Raw genomic sequence first — 15,749 nt, 5'->3', positions numbered from 1 at the left:
TATCTGCTAATTTGAAAATCCAGTCATTGTAGATATAAGGGAAGAAAGAACCTGTATGCGTTAGAATTAGAAAGCCTTTATGATCTAATAGCTTAATATGGGCATCACTTGTTGGAGGCAAAAAGATGCTGGTGGCCCTGAGCAAACTTGAAAGATAGTATAAGCAAGCTAGGCCAAGTCTGAAAAACACGACAGTTCTCTGCTGTTATACTGATGTTCTGAAGTAGTCAAACCTTCTATTTCTTTTGAGCCATTTTAATGCATGGATTCACTAGTTTCCATTACAAAGCTATTCTTCATTCTGGAGGGGAAAGGACATGGCTTTCTGGGAATCATGTTTCTAGTACGTGCAGTTGTAGTGTGTGGTCATTAAGGAATAAAAGACTGCGTGGAAAGGAAGATAGCCATTGACATGCTACCAAGGAGTTTGACTTGTAACCCTGTGGGACAAAATAAAACACAGGCCGATGCGTGATTTTTTTTTGAGAGAGCATGGATTGCTCTGTGCAAGGTTCTGGAAGTGGAAATTACTAGGACAGGGCTAAGCTGAGAGAAATCCTGAAATGCTAGTTCTAAATTTTTCAGGAAATACAGGTTTCCAGAGCGTGGTAGAGCGTGGTAGGCTGAGAACTGAAGCTGCAAAATAGTTTCTTTACTTTCCATAGAACATAGAAGCAGTTGGAGCCTTTGACAGACTCTTGCTGAGACAGAATAATCTTCTGGGACTTCTTCCAAATCTATTGAGATCATCTGGATTCCCAGTAGGAACATCTAAAAGAAAGATGCTTGTCAGGGAAAGCATTCTGTGAACAGTGGCTTGTCACAATCTCATTTTTTGTGGTTTTTCCTTGTGGTTGGTTAGCCTTGGCTGGCTTCCAGACGCTCTCTCACTCCCCCTCTTCAACATGACAGGGAGAAAATAAGACAGAAAAGCTTGTGGATTGAGATAAAAACAGGAAGATCACTTACCAATTACCATCGTGGGCAAAACAGAGTTGACTTTGGGAAATTATTTTAATTTATAGCTAATTAAAGCTGGAGTAGGATGATGAGAAACAAAGCCATGCAACTTTCCTACCAGGAGCTTGCTCCAGCGTGGACTTTCTTGGGCTACAGTGCGGGTATCTGCCCCACTGTGGTCCTCCAAGGTCTGTGGGGGGACAACCTGCTTCCCTGTGATGTTTTCCAAGGGCTGCAGGCAAACCTCTGCTCTGCACCTCTGTCTTGGGTGACAGGCTCAGCTGTACCCTGTGGTGCGTCCATTGGAGCCAGCTGGAAGTGGCTGTGTGCGGCATGGGACAGCCCTGGCCTCTCCTCACAGCGGCCATCCCTGCAGCTGCACCACCAGCACAACACGGACACCCACTACATTCCTTTTTAGGAGGGTGCTGAAGTGTGTAAATTCTTTTCTTAGTAGATAAGCTAGATAAAAGATTTTACAACAGGTAGTAATTTGCATTTTTATGTGCAGTAAATTGAAATAAATATTCTTCCCTAGGACTTGGTGAGTCCATTGGAATCTTGAAGAAAATGGCACTTGTTCAATATCTTGTCACAAGTTTCAGTTCCACCGGACTGTGGAATAAATAGCTGCCATCTTGCATCCTAATACACGATACAGTGCTGTTTTGCAAAGGAGACATGTTTGCATAGGTATAAAAAGGAATGCATATTCAGAAACATCAACAAGGTGTCTCATTACAAATGTGCCTAGCCATATATTAGTCAAATGTATATTACAAATAATATTGTTTTGAGCCAAGTATAGCTTACAAGTTAGTAACAGCCACAATTAAACTTAACATCAGTCTTTAAAACAGAAGATGGAACAAGTTAGCATGCTTATCCTAAATCCAAAGTGAAAGAACACATAGGCTTTTTAACACATAGTTATTCCTAGTCCTGCTTGCTATTTCAGTTGCAACTTTTATTTTAATATGGCAGTGTATTGGTTATCCATAAGTCATGGATTATCCCGACAACTTAGGTGTTTAGAAAGATGTCATCCGTGAAGGCACTTGCTCAAAATCAAACATAATTGCAACAGAGAAGTGATCCACATGAGCAGTCTTTCTAAGTCAATGGATGAGTATTCAGGTGGGTTTTTTTATACTAGATTGAGACATTTGTTACCCTAACTTGGCTGGAAATGGTGTATAGAAGCTTTAATGTTCTTCTATTACGACTATTGGACTTCTTTCGTTCAATACGCTGGCATTGATACTTTGTTTTAAAGACTCAGTGGGTAGTGTAGTGACAGGATTCCGGAGTTGGGTTTTTTTTCATCTGATTTGCCTTTTTTAATCTCTTGGTGTTTGTAGTAGAGGAATATAGCTGGAAAATATTCAAAGTTTTCTCCTCCAGCAGTAAAATACTTGGACTTGATTTCTCGACCTTCAGCTCTTCTTGCAAAAACAACTTTGTTTCTTTTTATATTCAAATAATGGAATTGAGAAATTGTGGCAACAGTAACTCTTCTCGCACTTAAGTGAAACCCATAATGCTAGCTATGTTTTCATATTTCTGAATTCCAGTCAGAATTAGCTGTGTAATGCTCTTTCCGTAACTTTCAGTTAACTGCAATTCAGAACAACTGTTAGTGGCACCAGAAACAACATGGGAATTCTGTTTGAAACAAGTCAGAATAAGGAAGCAGATAAAGTGAAGAACAACAAAATCTTTTGGACTCCTGTATCAGGGTTTTAATACTTGGCTTTTCCTTATTCAGAATGCTGAGTGTGGACATTTTTTGCTCAGAGATATGTCAAATGCCTAGGTATTTTGAGTTTTCATAAAAACAGTGTCTTGTATTTGTTATAGCTACTTTGTGGAAATTTCCATGTAACTTTTTTTTCCTTTCTCTTTCAGTATGTTTTGTCTTTTCTCATTCCCTGTCTTTTCCTTGGAAAATTAATTCTTATTTTAAATCTCTTATGAAATTTTGCTTGTTTGTACAGTATGACAGACTGTTTGTGACTTTAGAACAATACAATTTCTTAATACAACTTAAAAATTTAAATTTTGTAGGCATGCCACTTTAAATCTTACAGGCATGCCAAAGAACCTGACTTCCCTATGTAAGGGAAGGCATGCTTACTTAATTGGACCCTGGCGTGGGGGACTTAGGAACAGTAGAGGGAATTTTTAAGCTTGCATTTTACATTTTGCCTCTTGTAACTACATACTGGCTCCTTATCCTGAGCAACTAGAATACACCCTGGCTTGGTCTGCCTGACTTTGCCTGTGGAGGAACCGTTTGCTCACCAAATTCAACCAAATTTCTACACAAATTTGAAACCTGGGCTGCTTAAAAGGCTCAAAGTCAGGGTTAGTGTCACAGGCAGGTGAGTCAATGGAGCTGCTGAAAGGAAGGGGATTGTTCTAATAGTGAAGGCACCCAGATGAAACCTGGAATAGATGAACAGAAGGACAGAGGCCAAAAGGAAGCAGAGTACGCTGTCAAGAAGTGTAGAAGTGGGCAGAGCTAGAATTATAGGCCAGTGGAAAAGATAAGAGAGAGATATGGGAGTGAAAAATAGTTAAACAAAGGAAGAATCTTTGTAGAGAAGTGAAGGGGGGTGAAGAACTGAGTCTGACACGAAGCTGCATCTTTTTTTTTTTTTTCTTAAAGAAACTGTGTTGCTGTCATTTAAACCTGATTACAGTTAGCAAACCTCACTTCTGTTAAAATTACTATAGTTGTTTTGGCCAGTTCTTGCTAGTATAATACATGACTATAGTATCGCAGCATCCCTTCAGAATTCTGAAGTAGGGAGTTACTATTAACCCCTGTTAACCAGCTGGTGAAGAGAGAAAAACAGTAAGTTGAAAAGCAAATCTGACACAGAAGGGGGTTGAGGGCAGGTTTTGTTTCAGCTTCAAGTCCATCCTTTTCATTGTCAGACTGAGATTAGAGGCTGTTCTAATAAATGCCTAAAGTTAAATTAGTGAACAGAAAGGTTATGAATAAGAGCATTTCCTTTCTTGCCTATTGAGAGAAAGGCTTTGTTAATGTGTAATGAAGATTATTTTTCACTTTTTTTCAGGGGATATATTGAGTCTTGACATTCTTGATAAATCTGATGTGAGCTTTAGAAGATTAAATGGTTGATAGTTGATAATTTTTTTTTTGTTTTATTTTTAAATTACATCCAAAACTACTTGAAGCTTACTGATAAGATTCACTTGAAGGCTGACGAAAGTGTGGTCTTCTGTAATGTTACATAGTATAGCCCTGTAAATCACTGTTAACAGAAATGCTGCTGCTTCTTTCCATGATAAGATGCATGGAATTTTAATTATTTTTTTCCTAGGCACAGTAGTCATTGCTAGTTACAACGAAACGCTTTTATTGTAGAAAATACTGTTTTCCTTAAAATAAAGTAAAAGACATGGAAACCAAAATTCATTGTATCTAGTGTTTGTGGGATATTTTTTTGTTTTGTGTTGGCTGCGGGTTTGAGTTTTGTGTTTGGGTTTTTTTTTCTTTTTTTTAATTCTTTCATTCTCCCCTCCTGAATGTGTTGTAAATTAGTGCAATAGTTCAAGGGGCATAGTGATGCAACTAAATCTACAAAGTGATCCTGAATGCTTCCAATAATGAAAAGTCAAATTTGCATCTTTTCCATTGCAGGTTTCATAATAACCCTTGCGTCTTTTTGTAGTACACAGTAATCTCTAATATGAATTCAAGTAGGCTCAAAAGCCAAGCAGGCTATCTGTTTGTCATCTGGTCTTTTTTGCTGTTGCTTATTAAAATGGTACTTACCCAAATCCAATTTCTCTTGCTTACCTTCGAACATGTTTTAAATGCACATCTGATTTTAATAACATCTGGAAAACATGAAGGATTTTAAATCCGCTCAAATACAGGATTCTCAGCAAGTGAGGCCATGGCACGCTTTGCATGCACAAATGTGCTCTTTCTGTATACACATCCACAAGTGCAAAGAACCCTTTTAAAGTTGGGGCTTTGTGTGTATGTTTTTGACTGTCTTGCATCATAAGTCAGAATGAGTAAGTTTGTATTACGAGAAGTAGAGAGATATATATTGATGATTTCTGCCGCCCCCCCCCAGCTCCTTGGCTATCCATTGCTTGAGTGAAAATAGAGGGACAGGAGATGCTTAGCAAGTATAATAATTTGTGGCTGAAATGTCAGGGCCTGTAATGAGACACTGTTTTAATCTGATACTTTTTCACTTCTGTTTCTTAATCTCATGCCGACCCTTACTATAGTAAAAAAGTGTATTTTGTGTGGCACAGAATAGATTAAATACTTGTTCCTCCTCCCAGGTTTTCAGTACAAAAATATGCTTCTGTTTCTGCTTCCTTTCACATATTTGTAAATATCTTCAACACCGTCCCTGTAATGTTTTTCTTTCAAATTCTGTTTTTCTATATTTAAAAATATATTTCTACTTAAATATCTTTTCATTTTGGTGACACTAATGCTGATTTTTAGTAACAATGGAAGAATTTCCTTATTGTTAAGCAGAATTTTCTGATTTGTGGAGCTTCTAAAATGTAGATCAGCTGACTGGAACTGAGCCTAGTAGAATGAAATTGAAAACAATTTAATTGGCTCTATGACCATTACTTATGTTCGCAACATAGTCTATTTGTTGTTGGATTAAGAAGATATATTGGGTTTAAAAAGGAAAATGTTGATCTGTAAAGGCCAGTCAGGCACCTTTTTTTCCAGAGACGACAGTTTATTTGTTCAAATACATGTAGGTACACCGGCCTATAAAATATCTATGAAACCTGTTGTATCTAATTTTGTTTCAGTTATGAGATATATATATATAAAACTTTCTGCGAGATGAGGGAAAGGACCATAACTTCGTGAGAAATGTTTCTTTAAGATAGGGAACAGAAAGAACAGGAATTGGTTTTGTTTGTTATTACCGGAAGACCTTTTTGGAGACCTCAGGTCAGATCCTGAGGTCTATGAATCAGTATAAGGGGCAAGGTGGCAAATACTTTTTTTTTTTTTTTTTTTTCTATTATATTGCTAGTGTCCACTATTTGGTTTAGAATCGTAGAACAGCCCAAGTTGGAAAGGGATCTCAGAAGGTCCACCCTTTCATGGGAAAATGAGTCTAGCACCCTGTCCAGTTGTATCTTGAAAACCTCCAATGACTGGGACTCTGCCATGTCCCTGGGGAGGTTGTTCCAGTCATTGATTGTTCTCACTGTAAAAAAAAATCTTCTATGTCAAGATGAAACCTCTCCTGGTGCAACTTTTACCTGTTACCCCTTGTCTTCTCTGTGTGACTTCTTATGGAGAAAGAGTCTCCATCCTCTTTGTAGCTACCCTGTAAGTACTGGAATACTGTGATGAGGTCCCCTTTGGATCTTCTCCAGGGAGACAAGACCTAACTTCTTCAGTCTTCCCTCATAGGGCAGGTTCTCCAGTCCTTTGATTGTCTTCATGGCTGTCCTTTGGACCCTTTCCTATCTGTCCATGCTTTTTTTCAGTTGTGGGCACTAGAATTGGATGCAGTACTCCAGGTACGGCCTGACAAGCTCTGGGCAGAGTGGGATGATCATGTCTCTATCTCTGCTAGTAATGCTTCTGCAGATGCAGCCCAGGATCTGATTTGCCTTTGTTGCTGTGGTGTCGCACTGCTGACTCATGTTCAGCTTGTTGTCCACCAGGAACTGTAGGTCCCTTTCAGCATGGCTGCTCTGCAGCTACACAGATCCTAGCCTGTACTGGGATCTTCGGTTATTCCATCCCAGGTGGAGGACCTTGCACTTGTCTTTGTTTCTCTTCACAATATTCTTGCTACTCCACTCTTCCATGCTCTCTGGGTCTCTGTGCAAGATGTCTCTCCCTTATCACGTGTCTACCTCATTACCTAGTTTAGTGTCATCAGGGAATGTGAGGGTGCTTTCAATCCCATCATCCAAGTAATTTATGAAGATGTTGAACGGCATGGCGCCTGGTATCAGTCCCTGGGGGACCCGACTTGTGACAGACTGCCAGCCCGTTTTATTTAGCAGCTACTTAGTTCCGTTGAAAAAAATCAAGCAATTAAGTTCCATTTCAGTTATTTGAAGGATTATAGAGATGTGACGGTGATGTTGCTGAATCTCCAGTCCACATCTTATGTTTTTCTGTAAGAATATTTCATTTGTACTCTTAATACTGCATCCTGATCTACTTCGTAAGTAGCTGATCAAGCTGTATTGCTGATAAAGCATGTCCTGGCCGTTTTTTAAACTGTGATGACTGGTTCTTTTCAAATCATGAAGATTTGGTTAGGGTTTTTTTTTAACAAGTACCTTGAATATTCAGAGATTACTTCAACTCACAAAAGGAAGGTAAATCATAGTCCTAAGCAGGCAGTGGCATTGCTGGCATTCTGCAAGCCAAATAATGAGCAGAGAGTTACAAAGCCTTATTCAGCAAAGAAAGGGCTGTATGTAAGAGTGAAGGCATGAGATAAAGCATAATCCCTAAAAGATATCCTGGAAGACATGCCTTTGTACTTAATGACAACAACTGGAAATCCAATTTAAAGCACAAAAGGAGTTTCTTCTGTTAGAATTAGCAGGAAATGAAGAAGGCAATACAGAACTAAAGCGGGACTTCTGAGAACAATTACTAGAAATATAGATGAAATCAGTAATCTAACATTCATTTTGCACTATTATTCAATAAGGCTGATTTGTATTAAGTTTATACAGCAGGAAATAATGGATTTTTCTTTTTTGTTTTGTTCGGGGCTTTTTTGTAGAATTTAGTGATATATATAATTTTAAAAAAACCTGCACGTCTTTATTGTTTGCGGGAGAATTATATCATCTGTGCACTTAGTTCACTACAGGGTCTGTATTTGTTCATGCTCAAAAACTATCCGTGCTTGTAGTTTGGCTTAAAAAATAAGATTGCAGGGTGCCACTGATAGCAGTATGCTAAATAAATATATCCTGATGCATAGTATAATCATAGCATGATGGAAAAGTTATTTGCAAATATGATATTAATTAGTATAGCTTTTCTTTGCTAGCTAATCACAGTTGTTACTTCTCTAACTAACTGAATAAAATAGCCACTCTAGGAAAGCTAAGAAATTATATATCAGCTTGAATATATCAGTTGTGTAAGAGAATAGGCTAAAATTCTTTTTAATTTAAAAGTGAGTTTTTATGAGCTAGTTTAGGTACAATTCCGTTACTTTAATTTCTTTTAAAGTCTCCACATTTTTACCGGGACTAGAATTATTTGAGGTAAGTGATTAACTATATGGGAACGCTGGGGAAAAGAAGCGAAAAGCCTTTCTATAATACAAAATGTAATTAGTGCTGTAAAATGGAAAGAAAAAATTGAGTGCCCATATATCAATTATAGAACACTCACGTTTTCAGTAAATAGAAACCAACTCGATCATTACATTTCACTACCTTTTCCACAGATATGGGGATGATGCTTGCTACCCACTTTTTTCTAAGTATGCTTAACTGCACAAAGAAACTGGTAAATTGTGACTAAGATTTGGTATTCTTCATTTGCCTGTAATATTTACTGAAATGGATAAACACTTCATAAAGTCTTAGTGCATGACTGTTTCCTTATAGGACACTGCTCTACAAAAACCAAGAGAAGTTTTCAGGCTACCTACAGACTTGACAGCTTATGATAATCGCCTTTGTGCCTCAATACACTTCTCATCTTCCACATGGGTTACCCTTTCTGATGGTACAGGAAGACTGTTTTTAATTAAATCAGGCAAGCGTGGAAATGGTGCATCTGAAAAGTGGGAGGTAAGTCTTGCAATAACATACTTAAGAATTGTACATCTACCAAATAATTCTTATTCTTGCATTTGTTACGAGAATTGCATGTATGTAATGTTGTGAAGAATTAACCTTTAAATCATAACTCTGTATCACTGTTATAGGATTGTGTTCAAGTATAAAGATCAATGATTTAATGACTAAATTAATGAGTTCTTTATGCACAAAATGTCTAAAACGCAAATGTTTGAAAGGCAACAAATCTAAGTAAAAGTGAGTGTTTCTAAATAGGTGGCTAAGTGCTTGTCTAGCTGAACTTTTTCTAAAACCCATTTCCCCTTTCCCTTCCCTATTCATATGTGTCTGTCTAGGATTTCCCCCCGCCCCCCATCTTTTATTGTTTGCTGTTTCAACTGGCCCGTGGAACAATACTTTTTTTAAAAAAAAAAAAAAAAAAAGTCTGAAGTTATTGTCAACCAAGCTAAAAGCTACTTTCATGTTCATGTTAAGAGATTTCTGGTTTGTGTGATGTTTGTCAGGGCAGATATAATTGTGCTTGAAATATTCACCATTTATTTGCCCCCTCTTAAAAATATATCCACAGAGACTGGAATAAAACTTAAACAAAACTGCTGATTAAAAAGCTTTGATAAGTAACCCTGAGGGTTACCTGCAGAGCAGCTATAATATAAGCAATGTTGTTTCCACCTCTCTGGTAGGGAAAATCTCCATACAGTGCACTTAGCTCTGGAAAATCATTGGTGCTTAATATTTTTACTGAAAATTGTTGTTTGTAACTGAAATATGTTTTAATGTTTCTTGTGATTAAATTGTTTACATAATTAATTATTTTAAAGAATCTTGATAAGGGGCATTTTTTGTATCCATATCAATGGTATTGGTTATCCTGCTTGGACACAACAAATAAAATTAAGTTACATTTCTACCTGAGCTACTATGAGTCTTATGGTTTGTGGTTAGTTTCGCTTTATTCATGTAGGATGAATCTGGTATAAAGTGCCCATATTTTACATCTACTCTATTAGAGGGCAGTTTCCTAAGGCGTCAAGGAGGTTTTGGTGTTGGTAGAAACTCAGGTATATGTATTGAAGTGGAAGATTTCAGCATGATAGATTAGCTCCTTCCCCTACATCTTTTGAGGGTTCAGTAACTAGGAGATTGGTCATCCTGTTCTTTAGATGGTTGGTAATAAATACCAGCTGATTTTTATTCTGTTCTGTGTGAGAATGCCAATACATAAATAAGTTGCATTGGAGTTGTTGGTGTAACTAAACCAGGGAATTTGTATGTTGAGGTTCTGTCACCGTTTAAATTCACTTTTTGAGTATTTAGAGCACCCAGTGGTTTACAGTGATGTTAACAACGCAACACCATAAATCCTCAAACCTTACCAGGCATCAGTAACAACAGCTGGATTAAGTCTATACTCATTCAGCCACTGCAGCTTGAATTCCTTGTCATTTTTTCTTTAGTTTTCATGTGTTAATGTTCTAACAAATAAAGACTGATTCATTTCTTCTTCTTCTCAGCTGTTTGGATTCATTTTGGTTTTGTCTTGGGTTTTTTGCTGAAAGAGTACTTTTTTGACAAAAGCTGAAATACATAGTTTCTAGAATTAGAACTTGAAGCTCTAGGTACCAAATGCTAAATGTCTAAAGCTACAAGATGTGCAGTCCTTCTGTATGAAATTATTTCATGTTTACAGTGGTGCTTATTAGCCTTTCAGTATGACATTTTCAGGATGTTGGGGTGTCTAGAGAAGTAATGAGAGCCTTGGTGAAACGCCTACATTTTCATCTTGAGCATGAGACTGTTTCCCCCAGTTGATATGCTGTGTTTATGTTCTGTTCATCAGTTGTTGTACATCTACATACTGTAGTAGTAAATGACCATAATGCAGACAGTTTTGTGGATATTTGTGCTTTGTCTAATGGGCCCTTATAATGATTTTATAATGTAAACAAGAATAATTAAAAGCATTTCAGAACAGTGGCTTGATAGCCAAGGAAGGAGGAACCAGAAATGTATGACATTCATGGATTCATATTGGCCGAGAGGTTTGTGGGAAGTAAACTTTAACTGATTTGACATTCACTGAAGCCTTTCACTGCTTTCTGAGAAAAACAAGACTTCCGTTTTAACTGACTGACTTTTTACTACAATTTTGTTTTCTAGATTGCGTTTAACGAAGAACTAGGAAGTCCATTTGTTATAGCACATAGTATTTCATTTGTAAAATCTGATACACATTCAGTAGCTGTACTGCTGCTTAGGGTAGAAAAAGATGAATTGGACACAAAAGGAAGTGGATTTCATATTACCTTGGAATGGGTCACAATTGCAGAGATAAGCAAAGAGGGTAAGTGTTTTACATTTATATTACTGGTGAGTAATGTTCTAAAAAAAAAAAATCATGCTTTTATTCTTTGTCTTAAACTTGATTGTTCCTCAGGTTCTGATATTTCCTTTCCCCAAAAATTCAGCTTGAATTTTACACAGGTAATTTTTTCTTATATTTTCAGATCAAGTTATTGGTTGTAGACCTAAATTCTGACAGATATTTGGAAGCCAGGAAGAAGTAGTTTTATACATATGTAGTTAAGGTAATTAGAAAACAAGTTAGAACTTTACTTTGTGACGTTATGAGATGCAACTCTTGTTTAGCTCAATCTTGTAAAATCGAAGTTATACATTATTTCTAAATAATGTCTGTTGTACTTTTCAAAATGTTGTACAGCTGGATATGGGGTTTTGTTCGGTTATGTTTCAGGGATTTTGTTGGGTTTTTAGCCTCCAATTAACAGTGTCATGGGACTGGAATTAGTATGTGATAAATATAAGAACTGTAGTGTAAAAAGTAAATACTGCATATTCTAGGTTTTCCTACAATAAGAGTATAAAGTTATTTTAGACCAACACATTAAAAACATTAGTGTATTAATACCTACTAATTAATGTATTATCCTAATAAAGTTTGGCAAAGGGTAATTTATCTGTTCCATATGACCATGTATACTTACTTTAGATATCATGATTTCCATAAAGGATACCAGACACCATGCTTCAGCGTCTGATTTAAAGATGTGTGGATTAAATTAAATTACCTTTTTGGGAATACTGTGATACGTTATCTTCCAAAAAGTATAACTTTGGTACTGATAGAAACAAGATCTTGAACTAAAGCAGTTGATTACGTACTGCGATGTTACTATCCAAATGTTCCTCAGTCCTCCTATGTATACAGTATGGATAGGAGAACAAAACAGAATAGAATAGACTACTTCAGTTGGAAGTGACCTACAAAGATCATCTAGTCCAACTGCCTGACCACTTCAGGGCTGACCAAAAGTTAAAGCATGTTAGTAAGGGTATTGTCCAAACACCTCAATCACTGACAGGCTTAGGGCATCAACCACCTCTCTAGGGAGCCTGTTCCAGTGTTTGACCATCCTCTCAGTAAAGAAATGCTTCCTGATGTCCAGTCTAAACCTCCCCTGGTGCAGCTTTGAACCATTCTGCTGTGTCCTATCACTGGATTCCAGGGAGAAGAGATCAACACCTCCATCTTCACTTCCTCTCCTCAGGAAGTGGTAGAGAGCAACAAGGTCGCCCCTCAGTCTCATTTTCTCCAAACTAGACAAGCCCAAAGTCTTTAGCTGCTCCTCGTAGGATATTCCTTCCAGCCTTTTCACCAGCCTTGCTTCCCTGAGTGTCCTTATTCGCATTGTCTGCTGTTGAAACTTTGGGTGATGGAAATATTTCTAAGAGAGCCAGAAAGCCACCTGAGATTGCGTTCTGCTTTTGTGGCCAGCTCAACAAGAAGAGGAAAGACGAAGACCATTGCTTAAAGAGAGCACTAACACAAACTTTTATTATATTTTGTAATACTGTATACTTTCATAGATAAATTCTTTTTTACAGTGTTTTTTATAACTTACAACAAATGTTAATAGAATGAAACTTTTTCCATAAAAGTGGATTTAAAAATCTTTCCAGAAATCTTGCCAGTTCTCCAGTGGAGGAACAGACAAAATTTTTGTAATTACAGTCAGCAGAGATGTAAATAACAAGATTCGAAGCAAACTTTAATTATGAAGAGAGAAATAAGTTTTGATTTCTTTTAAATAAACATCTCACAAATCAGAGTGATGTATGAACCGGTCTTGAAGATAAAAGCTGTTTTGAGGAATTACAGTACTTTACATCCTCTTTCATCAGTAGGCAATTGCTATGCTTAGCTTTTCTTGAAACTCTGCCTGTGGATGCAGTTTATCAAATGAGATTGTATGAAAAATAAGTAGTTAATCAACAAGCCATTTCTCCAATTAGCAAAATCTATGCTTCATCAAAGAAAAGCCTTGAAACCTAGTTGTGTCTCTTCTCACCAACAACTATGAGAGTCTCTGCCATGTCTGGCTGGCTCGGCAAAGTGATCACACCTACCGCTATTCTAGTACAATAGAACAGAAATGGGAGCATGAAAAGAAATCTGTAGGGAAGCAGTAGTTAGATCTGTTCACATCTTGTGGCCGTGACAAAGATATACCCTTTTGAAGTTTGTCGTTTTCTTTGGTTAACTAATGTTTTAGGAATCCTCACTGTAAAAGCTTGAAATGTAGAACCACCATGCTGCTTTATAAAACTCAGAAAATGTTACGTGCTTAGCTTTCTTCTGACCTTCTTTACAAGAAAAATAATGTAATATAAATGTACCAAAAAGATCATAAAGGCTTACTTAAAAAATGTAAAAGTGTTGGTGTCTGATGGAAAATACTCTACAAAAGGTTTGGTTACACAATGTCAAGTTGTGAGGTTGTATAGCCTGTTAACAATGGAGCAAATGCTGTAAGAGAGACGTGCAAACAAATTTGATGTGTTTCAGTGCAGTTAAATTCAGTCAGTTAAATAACAGCTCATTCAATGAGTGGCTAACTTCCCACTACAACAAAGATGCTCTTTTTCGTCATGTATCTAAGCCGAGGTAATTTGTTAATCTTTTAAAGGACGTTAGCCTGTTGCTTGGAGTCTTTCTGATTGTATAGATCTCTTACTCTGTCTCTAATTAGAATGGTTGAATCTCTTCAATTAATATTGCCCTTCACCCCTGGCCACAACCAAACTTTTTAGGAAAAAGAGGTTATATGCATTATAGTCTGTTTATTACTCTTTACTCCACTTCTTCCTTAGAAAACACGGTAGAATCATAGAATGGTTTGGGCTGGAAGGGACCTTAAAGGTCATCTAGATCCAACCCCCCTGCCATGGGCAGGGACACCTTCCACCAGAAGGAAGGATAACCAGTTGAGAGGACTTAAATTATAGCTCGCTTATCCATTATTATCTGTGTTCTACAACTTCAGTGTTTCTCTAAGCTTAACATTGAGGTCAAACAGGAACACATTTTGGAGTACTAGAGTGGCATAGATGATTTTTACCATCAGAATCATGTCTTGTCTAATGTACTCTGCTAATGAGTTCCCAGATACTTTCAAGTACAGTTGTAGTTACAAGAAGAGCGATTTCTTTTAATGAAGAGATGAAGCATAAATGTGAAAAACTAAACAATTTGTGGGGATAATTTTATCACCTGCGAAAATTTTATCAAGTTGTTCATCTTTTGCTAAAATACAATGTGTTGTTATTCAGAAGTTGATAAATTACTGAGGACTCTGTGGGCAGTAAGGTTCTAATGGCGAAAGAACAAACATTGTACTAGAGCCTGTCACCTTACTGGTGTTCTGAGGCATCAGTACTCACGTGTTTGGGAGGACAGCAGGGAATGGCATGGTCCGTGATGCCAGTAACTAACATCTGGGACAGCCCTTTTAAAGGGCAGTGTTTCGCAGAAGTTGAGGAAGATGGGTATTTTCCTTTATGAATAAAGTGTTACCACTATCTATTTCATTGCTTCTAAAGTTTCTACAGCAGCTCAAAAAGTATTTGAACAACTTCTGTGTAGAGAGGCTATGAGTGGTTTTGTGAATTGCTGGGCTAGCTGTGATCAACAAAGACATACGAAAAAAGGGCAGTGTTAGTTTAATTTTAGGGTCTATGTATTTAATAAACTCATTGGAAAACCAGAGAAATTTCTTTTTAAACTACAGTACTGTGATTTAACTGGTAGGATTGCAGGTAACAGAGAAAGTCTGGGCAAAGCAAGACTATCCCTTGGTTGACGAGGAGCACGTTAAAGATCAGTTAGATAAACTGGATATACACAAATCCATGGGGCCTGATGGGATGCACCCTCGAGTGCTGAGGGAGCTGGGGGAAGTCATTGCTGGGCCGCTCTCCATCATCTTTGAAAGGTCCTGGAGGACAGGTGAGGTGCCTGAGGACTGGAGGATAGCCAATGTCACTCCAGTCTTCAAAAAGGGCAGGAAGGATGACCCGGGAAACTACAGGCCAGTCAGCCTCACCTCCATCCCTGGAAAGATGATGGAGCAGCTTGTTCTGGGAGTCATCTCAAAGCACCTGGATGAAAAGAAGATTATCAGAAGTAGTCAACATTGATTCACCAAGGGGAAGTCATGTCTGACTAATCTGATAGCCTTCTATGACGAAGTGACTAGATGGGTGGATGAGGGGAGGGCAGTGGATGTTGTCTACCTTGACTTTGGCGAGGCTTTAGACACTGTCTCCCACATCATCCTCACGGGCAAGCTTAGGAAGTGTGGGTTAGATGAATGGACAGTGAGGTGGATTGAGAACTGGCTTACAGATAGAGCTCAGAGGGTTGTGGTTAGTGGTGCAGAGTCTAGTTGGAGGTTAGTAACAAGTGGTGTTCCTCAGGGGTCAGTACTGGGCCCAGTCTTGTTCAACATATTCATTGATGATCTGGATGAAGGGATAGAGTGTACCATCAGCAAGTTTGCTGATGACACAAAACTGGGAGGAGTGGCTGACACACCAGAAGGCTGTGCTGCCTTACAGCGTGACCTCGCCAGGCTGGAGAGTTGGGCAGAAAGAAACCTGATGAA

The 15,749-nt window shown here is 37.8% G+C and overlaps 1 protein-coding gene across 1 annotated transcript in view; it reads left to right on the top strand.

Annotated features, from left to right (window-relative positions):
• NUDCD1 (NudC domain containing 1) overlaps positions 1 to 15,749 on the top strand; it is a 34,739-nt gene that overhangs the window by 455 nt on the left and 18,535 nt on the right. The window contains exons 2-3 of the mRNA XM_009887896.1: positions 8,590 to 8,775; positions 10,945 to 11,128. Coding sequence (XP_009886198.1) covers positions 8,590 to 8,775; positions 10,945 to 11,128 — 370 coding nt within the window. The remainder of the gene's footprint in view (positions 1 to 8,589; positions 8,776 to 10,944; positions 11,129 to 15,749) is intronic.

The sequence above is a fragment of the Charadrius vociferus genome, unplaced genomic scaffold (assembly GCF_000708025.1).
Source record: "Charadrius vociferus isolate BGI_N301 unplaced genomic scaffold, ASM70802v2 scaffold601, whole genome shotgun sequence".
In the NCBI taxonomy this organism is placed as follows: Eukaryota; Metazoa; Chordata; class Aves; order Charadriiformes; family Charadriidae; genus Charadrius; species Charadrius vociferus.
The sequence above is the reverse complement of the archived record's forward strand: the minus strand, read 5'-3'. Positions and strand labels throughout refer to the sequence as shown.